The sequence below is a fragment of the Sphaeramia orbicularis genome, chromosome 11 (genome assembly GCF_902148855.1).
Source record: "Sphaeramia orbicularis chromosome 11, fSphaOr1.1, whole genome shotgun sequence".
Taxonomy (NCBI): domain Eukaryota; kingdom Metazoa; phylum Chordata; class Actinopteri; order Kurtiformes; family Apogonidae; genus Sphaeramia; species Sphaeramia orbicularis.
The window spans coordinates 52,001,112-52,018,507 of NC_043967.1; the positions used below are offsets into that span (position 1 = coordinate 52,001,112).

Sequence of the window (17,396 nt, forward strand, 5' to 3'; positions counted from 1 at the left end):
ACAGGGGAGCCTGGGTCTGGAAAGAACACTTTGTGCTTCAGTATTAAACTGGATGCTTCATGTGGATCTAATGTACAGCTGAACTAGAGTGGGTCCAGAGCTAATTTAGAGCTGACCTGCTTCTGGCCTAGAACTAACCTGGAACCAAACTAGAACTCATCTAGAACTGTTCTAAACGTGGTTAAGAAGGTGTTGAGATGGAACTGATTTAGAAATGTTCTACAGCTGTTCTAGTGCTGATACAAAACCAACCCTAGTGCCAATCTAGAGCTGATCTAGAACTCTATGACTGCTGATTTAGAACTGATTTAAAAGTGACCCGGACCCGTGACACAGCACTGATTCAGCACTGTTCTACAGCTGGTCTAGAGCCGACTTAATGATCCACAACTGATCAAAAACTGATTTTGAGCAAATGTAACTCATGTAGTGGTGGTATACAGCTGGTCCAGAGCTGACCTAGTGCCAGTCTAGAGTTGATCTAAAAGGATTTTGAGCGGAACTACATCTGTTGTAGAGCTGGTATAGAGCTGCTGTAGAACTAGTCTACAGCCGATTTGGAACTGGTGTAGATGAGATTTAGAACTGATCAGTAGCTGATTCAGAGTCAGCCCATAACTGATCTAGAGCTGATCTACAGCGGATGTAGAGCCACTTTAGTGCTGATCTACAACTGATTCACAGCTTATCTAGAGCTCTGAACAGCTCCAGTCATGTCAACATCATCTCTCACACTAACGCATTAGCTAACTGATTGATTTGGAGGTTGGTCTATTTTTTAAATTTTGCATTTTATTCGTTGTCTAATCATTCATCTCTAGATTTTGTCCATTTTTGTTCATTCATAATATTATTTGTTAATTTTCCCCTCAACACCTCTGACAGTCACGGATCAATGGATTTGGAGACTGTTCAGGTTCTGTTAAAGCACAGGTGTCAAACATGTGGCCCGGGGGCCAAATCTGGCCCGCCAAAGGTTCCATTCTGGCCCTGCAGGATGAAAGTGCAAAAATTAACCTGAACAGTCAAGGTTGTCCAAATCATTTTGGTTCAGGTTCCACATATAGACGAATGTGATCTACAGTAAAAATAACGACACAAAAACCCAAAAATAATGACAATGACAAATTTTCTTTGTGAAAAATGATGTGGAAAAAATTTAAGTGAAAAAAATAACAGCACTGTGAAAATATTTACATTTACAAAACTATTCTTTCACAATAAAATGCAAATAAATACATCAATAAAAACAAAGATGAACAACCCAAAATGTGCAATTTGAACAATTTTCTGCCTATTACTAAATGTTTTGTGCATTTATGAATCCACTGTGATCTGTAGTTGTGTTAACAATAAGAGACGTAATATTGTAGAAATTGTTCAAATTTTAGTTCCAAACTCCAAAATTTTAACAATATTCTGCCTGTTACCAAATGTTTATGTTACATTGTGTGTAATGCACATGTATAAATAATAAGTCAAGGCATTATATTGTTAAAATTGCACTAATTTTTCAAATGAAATTTGTTTTTTCAGGTTATTCACATCTTTTTTATAAAATGTAAATATTTTCAGAATTTAATTGGGGGTTTTTTGTACTAAAACAAAAAGAAAAGCTTGGATTTGTCATTATTTGTAGGTTATTAAGTCATTATTTTACTGGTCTGGCCCGCTTGAGATCAAATTGGGCTGAATATGGCCCCTGAACCAAAATGAGTTTGACACCCCTGTGTTAAAGGGTCTTTCTGTAAACATGTTTATTTTCCTGTTCATATTGTACGTGTTGTTGTGGCACCTCCTAGTGGTGTAGTCCTGCTGCTGCACTTAGTGACTATACAAACTGTGAACAAATAATGTCCATTAATAATGCATCAGCAATCGATACTAAATAGTGAGTTAAAGGTCAGACTTTTCCAGTGCTCTTCATGAATGTAGTTGATCAATGGTAACTTGATGATGAAACACGTTTGTTTTTACATTAGTTGTAATTTAAAGTGAATGCAGTTTATTGTTGCGGTTTAGTTTCACTGTTTTCTGTTGATTTGTTGGTTGTTTTCAGTTTATGGCTTCTGATGTTTATTATTGATAACTCATAGTATTTATCTGTATTTGTGATGTTTTGTTCAGCTATCAAAATGATGAGGCTCAGATATGTTTTTTAGGGTTAAGGTTAGATTCAGGTTAATCACTTGTGTTGAATGTTTCTTCCTTAATTAAATGTTGGCAGTTCACATTTCAAGTGTTATTGATTTTATGCTGTTGTATCGTTGTGAAGTATCAAATAAACATTACCTTTTAAAATAACTGAACAGCGGCATATTTATTACCATTCATATATTAAAATATGACAATGATAATAAAGAAACCATACAATTCTTATTTAGAATCTAAATGCAAGAGCTATTGTTTTTCAGAGTCTTGATCCAATTTGGCTGTGAGGAGGAATGAATGCTTTAAATAATTCATAATAAAAAATTGAATGATGTTGAGCTGAGTTTTAATTAAAGAACCGTCTGTTAATGTTTGATGTTTTTAATGCTGCAACCTTTGACCTCGTTACAGCAGAGAGGCTTTTGTTTTCATTCTGACGCCAAAGAAAAGTTAATGAACACACTCCATCAGTGTGTGTTGAAGTGTGTGCGTGGTTGTTTCCAGGAAGAGGTTCACACAGGGAGGTCTGGGTTTCCTGGTGGACCGGGTGCATCCTGTCACAAACACACTCCTCCCACACTGCTCTTAATGAAAACACCGTCGCTCAGTGTGAGGTCAAAGGTCATCCGTTTGATTCTGCTGTTTGACACAGTTATGTTTATGAAGTACAGTAAAGCAATAAACCTCAAGAGGTCGTGGTTTGCAGTGATTTTACAACAGCTCAGGGTCGTTGTTGGACCTGAAACCCTCTGATCGGTTGTAAAATTATCCTTCAGTGATGAACTGATGAAGATGACAAATGGAGAATGTTAAAGAATCAAAACCAGGGCCTTAAAATTATTATTTTTAGAAGAAAATGATCAAGTACATGAATCATAATTATTAAATATGAACCTTAGAGTTACTGTCTTCAATCAAAAATAAAATAACCTCTTATATCTGGTAATGAAGAGGCTTTAGTTTAAAGAATGTTCTGCTCGAGTTGACTTCATCATTATAAAACAACACACATCTGCAGAGGTGAGTTTAAAGACAGTGTTAATTGCCCTGATGAGACATAATATCTGTTGAGTCAAAGCAATGAAACAACAGTATGAACCCCATTTCCAGAGAAATGACATATTTCTTAAAATAAAAACTAAACTCTTATTCACTCTTTTGTTAGAACATTTATTTAACTGCAAAAAGTATAAAGAACAGAATTTTCTTGTTTTCAGTGTAATGTGTAAATATAAAGACATTCAAATTTCATATCTAAAACCTGTTTGTAGTCAGATTTTTCCCAAAAATGTGTTTTTACAGCAGCACAAATATTTGGAAAGGAAGTCATTTTAAGGTACAAATGCAAGGCTTTTACTTTGGAAAATCTCTAAAAAGGAGGAGTAAAATGTTTGATAGAATGTAAACAATGGAATAAAAGCAGGAAGGTTTGTTCAGAGTTGAAACTTTCTCATAAAACTACACTTTAAAGGTCAAAGGTCAGAGTTAAAGTCGATGTTAAATACTGAACAGTTTTACTAAGGGTAAGATCTTGTACTGATATGAAACTTCTTTTTCATCTGGATTTATTGGGAAACTCGATTGTATATCATTTTTTGTCCAGCAGGGGGCAGCCATCTTTAAGATGACTGTAATTAACATACCTGTCAATATAAAATAACATTATCTCATTATTACAATGAATTATAAACTAAATATTAAACTGCGAGTAGTGTTGATTGAGGGATTTTTACTGTGGCCACATACACAACTTGAGGTCTGAATGTTCCACAGATTATTTAAATTACCTTCCCTGTGCCTACTATGTGGTCCAAGGGAATATTTACCAGTTATTTCTATATTATGTAGAACACATCATGTAAACTTCAATTCAGTCAAATGTTTGTCCCTTAAGATGGACTCCCTGTTTCCAGTATGTCCATGGCATTATGACTATAACTTAATATGTAGCGTTCAGGCCAGAATAACAGAGCATTATTTGATGTTTCACCTCAAGAAATTAACTTTTTCAAAATAGTAAATTTCAAACATGGCTGTCCCCTGGTGGAGACAAAGTGAAATACACTCTAGTGTTTTAATTAATCCAGATGAATAATAACTTTTACATCACTGCCACATTTATTCAAGGTAAGAATCAAACAACCCCCAGTGATATTGTCCAGTGATTTATGTCCACTTTAGAGTCATTCAGTTCAAGTTTCACAGCTGCGTGAGGTCACACTGCAGATCCTCCTCCCTCCTGACTGGCTTGTCACCATCCTGCCTCCTGATTGGCTCATTGGAGTGTACCTTCATGTGTACGTCTCTGGAGCGTTTCTCCTGGTAGCTCTTGCCGCAGACTCGACAACTGAATGGCTTCTCTCCGCTGTGCGTCAGCAGGTGCTTCTTCAGGTCGTTCTTGGTGACGAAGGCCTTCCAGCAGAGGTGGCAGCTAAATGCACGCTCCTTGCGGTGGAAGCGCAGGTGCGTTTCCAGGTAACCTTTGGTGCTGAAGCTCTTCCCGCAAATGCTGCAGCCATATGGTTTCTCGCCAGTGTGCGTCAACATGTGGGCGTTCAGCCCTCCCACCTGTCTGAAGGCCCTCCCACACAGCTGGCACTCGAACGGTTTCTCTCCAGTGTGGATCCTCCTGTGGACCTCCAGGACATGCACTGATGCCAGACTCTTCCCACACACCTCACAGGGCACCCGACTGGCCGGTTTGTCTCCGGTGTGCTTTCGGATGTGCGTCGTCAGTGCGCTGTTATCCACAAATGTCTTCCCACAGAACTCGCAGATGTACGGCCGCTCTCCACTGTGGATCCTCCGGTGCCGCCGCAAGGCACCGGGCCGTGGGAAGGTTTTACCACAGACATTGCAGCGATATGGTTTGATGCCCGTGTGGCTCCTCATATGCGTTTCAATGTTCTGGTATGTTTTACCACAGATGTGGCAGATTTTGCCTGTGTCTCTGTGAGTGTCCAGATGCTCCATCAGTGATTCAGATGTCGCCAAATGTTCTCCACAGACGCCACAGATAGAATCCGTCCCCGATGAGTGACTCTCCGCATGTTTCCTCAAACCAGCCTTTGATGGAAACAATTCACCACAGACTTTACAGCCATGAGCCACCTTCTCTATGGCAGTCTGACAGTTTATGTTCTCTGTGGTCTCACAGATTGTCTTTTCAGTTTCACAGTTTGTCTCATTTGATGTCTGACAGTTTGGTTCTTTGGTCTGACCATGTGTTGGTTCATCAGAGGTGTGACTGCATCTGTGCATCTTCAGTGCACTGCTCTCAATGAATGCCTTCCCGCAGCGCTGGCAGACATGCGGTCGTTCTCCTGTGTGGATCTTCTTGTGCCTCCTGAGTGCTCCAGGTCGGGGAAAACGTTTGGCGCAAATGACACATCGGTATGGTTTGACGCCTGTGTGGCTCCTCATGTGTGTCTCCATGTTCTGGAAGCGTTTTCCACAGATGGAGCAAATGCCACCACTCACTCTGTGAGACTGGAGGTGGGTCAGCAGACGGTCTGCAGAGTCCACCTGCTGACCACAGACCCCACAGATGCTTGGAGACGAACTGAGGTGCATCTCAGCATGTTTCCTCAGGAAACCTTTACTGTGGAATGAGTCTCCACAGACTCGACAACACATAGACCTCTGACTACTCAGTCTGCCATCTGTGTCTGATTTTGGGTCAACAGTGTTGCATTGATCTCCCTCAAACCGGTTTGCCTCTCCAACTTCTTTATGAGTTTCTAGTTGAAGGGCCTGGACATGGTCCTGGCTCTGGTCCCGGTTCTCCTCAGTCCTGCTGTGAATTTTCTGGTGCCTCCTCAGGGCTCCTGGTCGGGGGAAGCTTTTGTTGCAGATGTCGCAGGTGTACGGTTTGACTCCTGTGTGACTCCTCATGTGAGTCTCCATGTTCTGAAACATCTTCCCGCAGATGTCACATGTGCCACCGCTCACCTACAGGTGGAAAACAGACATTTTCGTTGAAATCTCAACTTTTACTCCAGAATCTATACAATTCATGTCAAGAAAATAAGAAAATTTCCATCATTATGTGAAGACTGATTTCAATTTAAATGAATGACGCAAACAAGTTTACATAGCAATAACTGTGATTATCATGATCAAATGTATTATGACAGTCATAACTTTCATTTTGATAGCTCAGCTTTACATCCACGTATCAGGATTGTGCTGAATCCGGACATCAGTGTGTCATCCCATCTTGTTGCTCACCATTTCTCTGTGCAAGTGCAGATGCTGGACCAAATCATGAGAGGTTTCAGAGTCTTCTCCACAAACTCCACATAGGCAGTTCAGGTTGTCGCAGTGCGTCTCCACATGTTTCACCAGATTCCTTTTATGTCTGAAACCTTTCCCACAGATGACACAGCGGTGAGACTCAACCACCCCCACCACCGGCTTCTTCATGTCTCTGGCCCTTATCCTCAGTCTGATGGTCTGTTTATCACTGTTTGAGTCTTCGCTGCCTCTCCAGTCATCATCAGTCTCAGCTGGAGAAAATGAGGTAGGGATGGGTGGGGTTTCAGATATATGGGCGGGGCTACAATCAGACGGGATTGGCCGGATTTCATCTGATCGACAGATGGAGTCTGGAAACAAAAGTGATAAAAACATAACCTTTGATAATTTCCTACAGTAAAAGTAGAAATGCCACCTCTTATAAATACTTCAAACCTCAGAGTACTTCAGTGCTGTAATGTTTGTTTTTTGACACTTAATTTTTATAAGCCATTTAATCATTTGTTATACAAAACTTAGACAAAACAAAACAAACAACTTTCAGCAATAAATATCAGTTACTGTTCAAAAGTAAAAATAACAATTGGCACAGTTATGCAGCAGCAATTGAGCTATACAATCGAATCTGAGAAGTAGTTCTCACTATATGACAAGCCACACATTAATTGTCTTTAACCCTTTCATGCATACCGGTCACTCCAGTGGACAGCTATTCTACAGCTGTACTCTTGTATATTCATGCATTCTGTTATTTTTACACAGTGGACACTCATGCACCGTCCCATAAACTGCAATTCATACCATTACTGTAACTTTGCTGTTCTTGATAAACCTGATCTGCAGTGACATGTTTGAGTGGAAATCAATTGCTAATTGTTATTAGACTGTACTTAACAATTTTCTTAAACCAAAAGTTTTTTTTTTGTATATTATCTCCATGAAGTGAGTAATAACTACTTTTTGAGTATGATAAAATATGAAAAACATCAGCAGCATTAAAAATGTATTTATTTCATAGTCACACAGTATGTCACTTCCTGCTTTTTTTTTTTTTTTTTGGGGGGGGGGGGGGTTATGCCTAAAGAGGAATAAAAACTCTCAGGAAAAAAAAAAAAACCTTGAAAAAGGTTCTAATGATTCATGCATCAAAGGGTTAAAGAAACTAATCCATTTATTCCATCTTCTCATGTAGAGCTCTGCTTGCAGCCTCAACATAAGTGTAAATCTCTCCATTTTGTGGAGAGTTCTGTAATGTTATCATTAATACAGGATTTGTAGTCTGTGGTTCATGTCATTTTACAGCGGAATTTGTACATTTTTGAATTAACACTTTTACTGTCAGAAAGTTGTGTATTTTTACGCTGTACTAGTATTTTTGCTAGAGTATTTATACTCTTCAGTACAGTATTTATATTCTGTGGTTCGTTGCACTTTTGCTGCAGTACTGAGGGTCTGGACTCACCGGCCCGGGGCAATCGGACCACCGGGCTCAGGACGGCTTCCAGTAGCCGGCTCTGGCGCTCCAGCTGCCGCCGGCTCTCCTCCAGCTCCCGCTCCAGGAGCCCGATGATGCGGTGCGCCGCTGCCGCCAGCCGCTCAGTGAGCAGGGGCCGGAGCACCCGGAGCAGGCGGCCTGTGGCTCCTCCGGACCCGCAGCTGCCGGTCCTCCGCTCCAGCAGCCCCAGGATGTCCTCCCCGACTCGGACCAGCACCTCCGACACCGACACGGAGAGGGCCCGGACCCCGCAGGACAACGGGGTTTCAAACAGAGACATCCTGGGGGAGAGAGGCGTCTGACTGAGCAGAGAGCGGACAACAACACGGCAGAGTTCCGGATCAACGAGGACACAGAGAGAGGACCAGGAGGCAGAGTCTGCCCCCTTCAGGAGGGAGGATGCACTGCACCGACAGACCCCAAAAGAACTGGACTAAGAATGAGAGAAAAATGACCAAAGAACACAAGTGACGAGTCATTTTGTTATTTCTTTTACTGAATAACAAAATTATTACAAAAAAAAAAAAAAAAAATCAAACCCCTGACACATCTCAAAATGAAGTGCCTTTGTTCATTTTCTTTTTTTTGTTTAAACAGCTAATTATTTTGTTAATGTATATATATATATATATTTTTTTTTTTTTGCTTATAGTTTGTTCTTTGTTTTACTTCTTACCTGTCTTTTGTCTCATTTCATTCATTGGCTTCAACTGTTTTACATTAATAAAACTGGAGAAAATGTTTAAAACATGTGATACTAGACAGAAAAAGGTGACAGAACATTGTTATTTTATCACAAACCAGTGACGACTGCTCGTCTTTCAGAGAGGGGACGCTCATTGTTGGCTTACATTAAAATAAATAAATAAATAAATAAATAAATAAATAAAAAAAACTGTCAAGTCACTTAAACATAAATTCGGCCCTCTGTTCCTTTTTAAGAAAATGGTCAGTGACCTTATTGTACCAAGTAAACAAGAAAACGCTGAAATAATGCTAAATTGAAAGAAGGAAGTACAGTGAGTGTGTTTTATTTATAGTGCAAGAAATGAACAAGTGATTTCGTAGTGGTTTCTCTCTCGATTTCACAGCAGAATGTGTGACGGTATTAAACTGAACTCTGTCAAGTGAAGGAGTAGATCTCAAAATAGCTGTCAATCAAACGGGATTCAGCCTTTCGACTGATCCTCCAATCAGCACGTGGAAGCCCAGTGTCCAGCCCAGCCGAGCTCCACCCACAGCTCCATTCACCCCCAGAGACGCTGAGCGTCCGGGTGCGGGACAACATCGTGGCATTTATCCAATTACCGTCCAGTTTTGAGGCAATGAAAAAAACTGTTCCTCTCAGTCCCATTGAAGTGCATGGACGCTGAGTGTCTACGGGCAAATGCACTGAGCAGAGATCGAATGAGAAAACAGCACAACGGGAATGTATGAGAAGTGAACAACATTGAGTCCACTGATTTGTGATAAAGCTGATCCTGAACGAACTCGTCTGTGAGATGAATGTGTTCTAACACATTTGTAGTCAATGAAATGTCAACACAACCGAACATATTTGACTATTTAATTTTCATAATTTTAGGGGAAGCCGAGCTTCCCTTGCAGTCTGTGAGAAATCGCCACTGCCACAAACACATGATTGAAACTGAGCATGAGAACTTTTCATTTAATACTGCGATGTTTTATTCTTTTCTGAGTCAAGCAGCAGAATCACAAACACAAGCAATAACATCTTCGGATATTTTTATTCAATCCGGTTTCTTATTTTGACCGATAATAAAAACGGAGTAAAAAAAGCGCCCTTAGTTCTGAGGTTCAACATGTGGTCTGAACCAGGTCTACACACTAGTGATGGGAAAGTCGATTATTTTTACTGACTCGAGTCTAAGAGTCAATCACCAAAGAGAATCAGGTTTTTGAGTCGTTGGAGTCACTGAGTCAGTCACCCAGAGTGTGTGGAAGTGCATATGCACACAGAAGCTCCGCCCACTCGGAGTCATCACTGATTCATATGCTAAAACTACTGATTACCTTTGCAAGACAAATATAACGTATCTCCAAGCAGTCAGCAAGTGCAAATATGCTGCTGCTGGGCTGGAAGTGAGCTACTGAGTGGCTGATTCATTCAAGGCTCATAACAAGAACGGAAAGGGGGAATTGAGATGAAAGACAGCAGAACTGTTGCTTTTCTCACAGGGCTATTACTATGGTTAACTTGATATATTTATACAAATGCACTTAAAATAGCAGTTGTGCAATAGTAACATGTCATCAGGTCTCTTCTTTGCAGTGCTAGCAATAACAGGGACAAGTCAAGTGAATCAGTTAATAGAGACAAGGAATCATGACTCACGACTCGGTAGTTTTGAACAATTCATTCAGGACTCGTACATCTCTACTCCACACTGTCCTGCCTCTCCACCACATAGCACCAACTCAGTTCAAACTGACTGAAAAATCCACACTGATGCTCAAATCAACTTCTGATGAGTCACTTATTGGGCCATGTGATGGAAAAGCTCCAGAATAACCACATGTAGAACGCTACAAATAAACTCCACCCTGACCCCGCCCTCAGCCCCATGGTCCCGCCCCTCTGTCTACAGCTGGATGAACCCTGGGTGGAAGTTGTTGGTCGACTGCAGGTCCAGTCCAGTCCCCGTGTGGTGGACTTTGAGGTTCATATCAGGCACGGGCCCATTTTGATGGATTTTGATGTGTCCGTTAAGCGAGCGTCGGGCCTGGAAGCTCTTCCCACAGACGCTGCAGGTGTAGGGCTTCTCCCCAGTGTGGATCAGGATGTGTCTCTTCAGGTCCACATCCTGCATGAAACCTTTTCCACACACCTGACACAGGAAGCGGCGTTCCTTGTTGTGGAATCGGACATGAGTGTCCAGAGTCTGTTTCTGTGTGAAACCTTTTCCACAGATGCTGCAGGAGAAGGCCCGCTCACCTGTGGAGAGGAACAGATACCATTCATACATTCTCATTCTGATTCAGGTGCTGATGGCAGCAACAAGGAACATTATAGCCTTAATTTTTACTTTTTTTCATTCCTGGTGATTATTTTAACTATAATTTATCGAATTTACAGTATTAATTTTTAGCATTATTTTATTGTTGAAGTAATACTAATTTTGGAGAAAAAAATTTGACTCAAAGATGCAAAACATATGTATCCACATTCAGGAACAATCTCAAATCTCACTGTCAGAACTCCATAACACAACAGTCAGAGGGAAAGCTCTGTAAATCACCACAGATCAGTCCCATCCTCTGTTCAACTGCTTTCAGCTCCTACAATAAGGCCACTGCTATAAAGTTCCTCTAGTCTGAAAAAATGCATAGGAAAAACTCTGTTGTTCCCATTGCCATAAACAATCTAAACAAACAATAACTTTTCCACCTGTATTTTCTCTACTTAGTCATCTATTCAATCATTCATTAGTAAGTTGAGCATAATGTAGATTTTATGACAATTTATATTTTTATTCATGAATCAATCTCCTATTGTTCTCATACTGTAATTCATCTGTGTAGGCTTGCTGTGTGTTTTATTATTAATATTTTTTCTTTTTGTCATGACAAATTATAAAGTGTTCTGATTCTGAACCAACTCGCGGAATCAAAATTCAGTTCTTTATCCAGTAACTTAAGCACTGCGCTCTGGCTCGGAATCTACCTGTGCAGATCTTCAGGTCCTGGTCTTACCTGTGTGGATTTTCAGGTGTGTTTTCAGGTTTCCGCTCTGGTTGAAGCTTTTCCCACAGAAGTGGCAGCTGTAGGGCTTCTCTCCTGTGTGGATCCTCATGTGCATGTCCAGTGCAGCGTGGGCGGGGAAACTCTTTCCACAGATGTGGCAGGTGTGGCTGATCTCACGGTGGGAGCGCAGGTGAGCGGCGAGGCCCTCGGCAGACTCATTCTGCACACCACACAATCCACAGCGTCCATCCGTGTCTCCGCGGTGACTCACTACGTGTTTCACCAGGTATGTCTTCCTGTCGAATGTCTCACCACACACTCTGCAGTGATAGGACAGATCAGCGCTGCGGTACCTTGCAACAAAAAGAACAAAATGATCAGCAATATGAAGAAAAATCAACAAAGTAAACAAAATCACCAACACAATAAATAAAACTGAACATAATAACTTTTAGTAATAAACTGCCATGGTACCTCTTCCGTTTGACAGTGTCTTGGTGCTCACTGGTCATGTGACGCCGTAGACCATTCTTCTTCCTGAACTCCTGACCGCACACGGTACAGGTATGCGTTACATCACTGCGATGCTCCTGCATGTGTCGCTCTAGTGATGTCATGTGACAGAAGGCACGGTTGCACTCTTTACAGCTGAAGGGCTTGTTGGCAACATGTACGCGCATGTGCGACGTCATGTTTCCCTTCTGGCTGAACTTCTTCCCGCAGACGTCACAGCTGAAGGGCTTCTCTCCTGTGTGCAGACGGACATGCAGCTCCTGAGCCAGAATTGACTGGAACGTCTTCCCGCAGAACGAGCAGGTCTTACTGTTCTGACGGTGGTTCTGCAGGTGAGCCGTCAGATCTTCCAATGAGTCCAGGCGCTCACCGCAGAACCCGCAGCGGCAGTCCGGGTCTTTGCTACAGACCTGTAGCACATGTTTGAGGAGGAAGCCTTTTCCCTGCAGAGAGCGACCGCACACCTGGAAGGTAAAGGAAAGGAAACCTAATCAAAGAAAAAGACAAAATTTTCATTGACAACATTAACATAACTCTGGATCCTCATATTTTCCTCTTATAGTAGACCCAAAACTAATGTGAAAATATACCGAATATACTAAAAAACAAAGCAAGATGAAAGAAGATTTAAAAGATATGTCTGGATGACAGAGACTGGATCTCAGAGACACAGGGAGACTGTTTACGTGTCCACAAAAATCAGATAACTGGGGGTAATCAGATAATTGTAATAACTGGATCTGACACATTTACCTGCTCTTCATAAATGCGATAATCATTTGAGTCAACCATCGCTACATGTATACATATTCAGAAAGAAATTTGATACTGAGGTGAAACATCTAAACCAAAGTTTTCAATTATCACATTTATGAAGTGAACACATCAGATCCGATTATTAAAATTATCTGATTACTCCCAGTTATCAGATTTCTGGGCTCACTGTTTTCAGTTCACTTCTGTCACTTCTCTTTTTTATGGTTTCTTTTTTACAAATGCGCAGATGTAAAAGAACAAAGTAAATCAGATTAACAGGTATACATGATGCATGAAGATATCAGAGTACTGGAAGGAAATCAATGTGTTAATTCGATTTCTCATAATCAGATTACTGCTGTTATCTGATAAATCAAATGAGATTATGCTGTTTACATGATCGTTTGACTAATCTGATAACTCCACATATCGAACAATGATCGGAGTATTAGTGTACATGTTAACGGGCTCCATAAAAACTGATTTGCATAAGTCTATATGGATGCTGATGGAACATACTGGCTCACCTGACACCAGAAGCTGCTCTGATTGGCTGTGTCGCCAGGCAGTCGTCCTCTCTTCTTCCTCTTCCTCTGCACCGGTGTGCTTTGCGCTCGGCTCCAGTCGCTGTCCTGTTCACCGTCGCTGAATTCGTCTGGGCAGCTGCTGGGAGAGGCGGAGCCAGGACTCGGACAGGAGGCGACACTGTCATCTGGATCGACTTCTATTGGCTTCAGATGTGAAAGGTTCAGGTTCAGGTCTGGAAGGTCAACCAGAGGAGGCGGGGGAGGAGGGTCTGGGGGGAGAAGAAGATGATGTGAAGTAAAATAATAATGGTTCATTATTATACTTCAGTAGAATTTTCAGAGATCTGTGTTTTCTTCTGTATTTAATTTATTACTCCATAGATTATAACACAAATACGTGTACTTCTACTTTTTTATCAAATAATCAGCATCAGGGTATTAGACCGTCCTGGTGGATCTCTGCCTTTCCAGAGAGGCTCCCCTGACAAACTTCCACACCTTCAACACCACATTCACTGAACCTAGTGTTTCCCATTAATTATTCAGACTGTAGAAACCATACTCTGTTTTCTTCTTCTTCATCTTGTAACAAATGGAAAGTTTTCCATCAAGTGTTGCAACTTCCATTTCTATCACAGTGCTTTATTTCTGAGCAGAAAGCAGAGCATTTTCTTTTCATTTACTCTTCTCATTTACACTACCTTTATACTCAGATTTCCAATCAGAGACCTACAACTTCACTAATCCAACATAAGAATGAAAGACTGGAATTAGCTAATAACACTGATACAGAAACAAGATCTTCCCCACATACCCTGTTGGTAGATGAATGTCTTAAGTTCACTGTCATGACTTCAGTGTTTCAGCAGCAAAGCGTGTTATACAAACTCCTTTATTACCAACAGAAAGCAGATAACATCACTAGACTGTTACATGTGCTTGTGGATTATATTTGAATATAGCCCTCATCTTGTTTTTAAATGTACTGTTTCATCTAAAAGATTAGCTGATTAAAAAAAAAATTTGAACATCTTCTGCAAGCAAAATCAGTGCTCAGACATGGAGACATTGTAAGGCAGGTGCAGCATGGAAGAAGTGGGTTTGGGTTTGGAACAAGCCGACCCACGTGGCACAAGGCCACAGCTACCCAGAGGAGAAAGCTGGTCGTGGCTGAGGTTCAACAGCAGGAAGAGGCAGCAAGATACGCAAAGGCAGTCTCACAGTCCAAACAGGGCCAGTGGACTAGCTGGGAAAACCTGGAGCATCGTAAGCACATGTGGCGGGATCTGTGGGAGATGGAAGGAAGCTGGATCAGCTTCATTATCAGAGCCACCTGCGATGTGCTTCCCTCACCCAAGAACCTACACCAGTGGCTAGGAGACGATCCATCATGTGCTCTCTGGAAAACCCCTGCAACACTCAGGCACATTCTCACCGGATGCAAAACAAGTTTGTCCCAAGGCCGGTACACCTGGAGACACAACCAGGTCCTACGACAACTGGCGATCATCCTGGAAGGAAGAAGAACAACTAACAACGCCCTTCCTCCCCCAGTGCCTGGACAGCCGAACACCATCCCATTCATAAGAGCAGGGCAACTCTCAGCAACAACATCTGCTAGAGTGAAAACGACATTCCTGGCCAATGCCCAGAATTGGAAAATGCAGGTTGATCTAGACCAGAAGCTCATCTTTCCACCTGAGATAATCACAACTAATCTCAGGCCGGACCTAGTCTTATGGTCAACATCGCAGAACTCACTTTTCATCATAGAACTGACTGTACCATGGGAGGCTGCAGTCAGTGAAGCATAGGAACACAAACGCCTGAAATACTCCAACATAACAGCAGAGGTAGAACAACGTGGCTGGCGTGCCCATGTGCTTCCCGTTGAGGTCGGATACAGAGGCTTTGTCGCTGGATCCCCAACCAAGCTTCTGAAGGGGATGGGAGTGCGAGGACAGGCCTTTCATCAAGCCATCAGATCACTGTCGGATGCCGCCGAGCACAGCAGCAGCTGGCTATAGATAAAGAGGAAGGACCTCAACTGGGCTGCAAAGTGACCACCGGGAGTAAAAGCTGAGGGGGGCACACCAGGGACGCTTGGTGTGGTCGTTGAGCCCTGTGGAGATGTAGCGGGCTTATCAACGAAACATCAGTGAAGCAGGGTGCCCACCTGAAGACCCCAGTGAAGCTTTTACTCCTGCCCTATTCATCACCAAGTGCTGATCAATCAGGGATTGTAATATCAGTTCCTATGAGCTCAACTGTTCAGATACTAATGACTAGTAATACAATGAGAGGCATTAGGACGAACAGTTAAAGTGGCCCATGATATCAAAGTATTACGTTTTAAGTTTATTATTTTGGCTAGAGGGTCTTTGTTTGTAAACCTATGACACTGTTAAGAGCAGTATCTGATAATGATGCGTGTGGGTGTGTGTCAGGATCATGTCCCACATTTAGAGATACATGAGTTCAAGCCATTATTTATGGTCTATTAGCTAATTAAATTTAGACATCCAAAAGTTGCCCTGAATATATAGAAAAACGTTCCTTTCGTTAATTTAGTTTTTTATTTTGTTTATTGTGATTTAGTTCTGCCACTGACAACATAAAATGAATACTACAGATTCAATCTGGACTCCTCTTGAACTTCAGTATTCCTTTTCTTTGCAGCAGCAGAAAATATATAGTCGTGTTTGTTAGACCTAAGGGGTGTTGTGCCGAATTCTACTCCCTGCCGAAAACTGCATCACGCAGCAGCTGCCGAAAACAGCTCCCTGCTCCTAAATCAGCCATGAAGAGGACAATGTGCACTAAATTCACCCTGTCACACCAGAATAGTTCCAAATGTGAGCTGCTAAAGTTATTTTACTCCTTTGGCTTCGCAAGCTGACACCCCTGACTTAATTCCTACATAGCTATGACGGTGTTAAGAGGTTGAATAATTCACAAGTAATTTCATACCCTACAGTCAGAAAGGAGAAAAATTAATGAGCCAAGGTGAGCAGGAAGCATTTCTCAGAAAATTGTGAAAGGGTGAATTTGGTGCACATTATCCTCTTCATTGCTGACTTAGGAAGGGGGAGCAGTTTTCGGCAGGGAGCAGAATCTGAATCTGAATCTGAATCTCAATCGGACCCTGTCTCTGAGTCCCGGTCTGATCCGGTCTCTGAGTCCCGGTCTGACCTGCTCTGTGCAGCCGGACTTGGGGCATCAGCACGGCCTCCAGCAGCCTCCTCTGGCGGCAGATCTCCCGCTCTGACTGCTCCACTCTGCCTTCATACTCCGCTACGGTTTCCGCAAACAGTGCTATTATCTCCTCCGCAGCCGCCGTTAGCCGCTCGGTCAGCATCGCCCTCAGCTCCGGGATCTGCGCCGGTTCTTCGTCGTCCTTCAGCCGCAGCAGAAAGTCTTCGGCGGCGGCGCTGATCCGCTCATGAACCGACACCCTCAGCAGCTGCACGGCGCACATAGTCCTCTTTTCCTCCGCACTTTGAGTCTCCAGTGAAACGACACCGACTAGCAGACACTTGCAAGTAAACACACATTGACTTCCGCGTCAACAACGGGGCACTTCCGGTAGAGCAATCTTAACAGCGCCCCCATTGGACAGGAGGTAAAACAGCATATAGAAAGAAACAATGTATAGCTGTAGATATTTCATTAGTGGTGGACACTTTCAATATATTTAGAGTGTATTTTTCGCCTTTAGATTTAAAACACTTATAAATATGTTGGTGTTTGTTTTACTTAATTTGATGTTGAACATTTTTCTAGTTTTGCTTTTTTTAATGTTCTAGCTTTAGATTTGTGAAAGCTATAGGTGTGATTTCATTTACAGTTCAGTGCGCCAAAAAGATCTGAAAAAATTTACAAGAGTTAATCTTATAACCTGACAGGTCTTAGTTTCAAGAATGCCTGTAAACAGATCAAACATTCTTTCAGCTTTTAAAAGTGACTGTTCTATGTAATTCATTATGTTTCAA

General features: G+C 42.0%; 2 protein-coding genes across 3 annotated transcripts; both read right to left on the bottom strand.

The window, feature by feature from the left end:
- Positions 1–3,089: 3,089 nt before the first annotated feature.
- Positions 3,090–8,237, bottom strand: LOC115428067 (zinc finger protein 665-like). Of its 2 annotated transcripts, none has more exons than XM_030146881.1 (3): positions 7,871–8,237; positions 6,382–6,740; positions 3,090–6,102 (listed from the first exon to the last, which is right to left on the bottom strand). In XM_030146881.1, the coding sequence occupies exons 1-3, from the start codon at positions 8,181–8,183 to the stop codon at positions 4,351–4,353; spliced, it is 2,424 nt and encodes an 807-aa protein (XP_030002741.1). In that variant the 5' UTR covers positions 8,184–8,237; the 3' UTR covers positions 3,090–4,350. The 2 variants fall into 2 exon arrangements, with proteins under 2 accessions (XP_030002741.1, XP_030002740.1); XM_030146880.1 differs by having other exon boundaries at positions 6,382–6,758.
- Positions 8,238–9,552: 1,315 nt separating this feature from the next.
- LOC115428076 (gastrula zinc finger protein XlCGF57.1-like) lies at positions 9,553–16,956 on the bottom strand. The gene is made up of 5 exons (XM_030146899.1): positions 16,597–16,956; positions 13,405–13,673; positions 12,083–12,585; positions 11,618–11,961; positions 9,553–10,859 (listed from the first exon to the last, which is right to left on the bottom strand). Exons 1-5 carry the CDS (start codon positions 16,880–16,882, stop codon positions 10,507–10,509), a joined length of 1,755 nt encoding a protein of 584 aa, XP_030002759.1. The 5' UTR covers positions 16,883–16,956; the 3' UTR covers positions 9,553–10,506.
- Between the last annotated feature and the right edge of the window lie 440 nt (positions 16,957–17,396).

Excerpts from the sequence above, each read along its gene's own strand:
- LOC115428067 (XM_030146880.1), bottom strand. The coding sequence starts at position 8,183 with ATGTCTCTGTTTGAAACCCCGTTGTCCTGCGGGGTCCGGGCCCTCTCC. Across the intron at positions 6,759-7,870 it reads GGTCCGATTGCCCCGGGCCG|ACTCCATCTGTCGATCAGAT; the intron begins GTGAGTCCAGAC and ends TTTTGTTTCCAG. Across the intron at positions 6,103-6,381 it reads TGCACTTGCACAGAGAAATG|GTGAGCGGTGGCACATGTGA; the intron begins GTGAGCAACAAG and ends TTCCACCTGTAG.
- LOC115428076 (XM_030146899.1), bottom strand. The coding sequence starts at position 16,882 with ATGTGCGCCGTGCAGCTGCTGAGGGTGTCGGTTCATGAGCGGATCAGC. Across the intron at positions 13,674-16,596 it reads AGTCCGGCTGCACAGAGCAG|ACCCTCCTCCCCCGCCTCCT; the intron begins GTCAGACCGGGA and ends TTCTCCCCCCAG. Across the intron at positions 11,962-12,082 it reads GACACTGTCAAACGGAAGAG|GTACCGCAGCGCTGATCTGT; the intron begins GTACCATGGCAG and ends TTTTGTTGCAAG.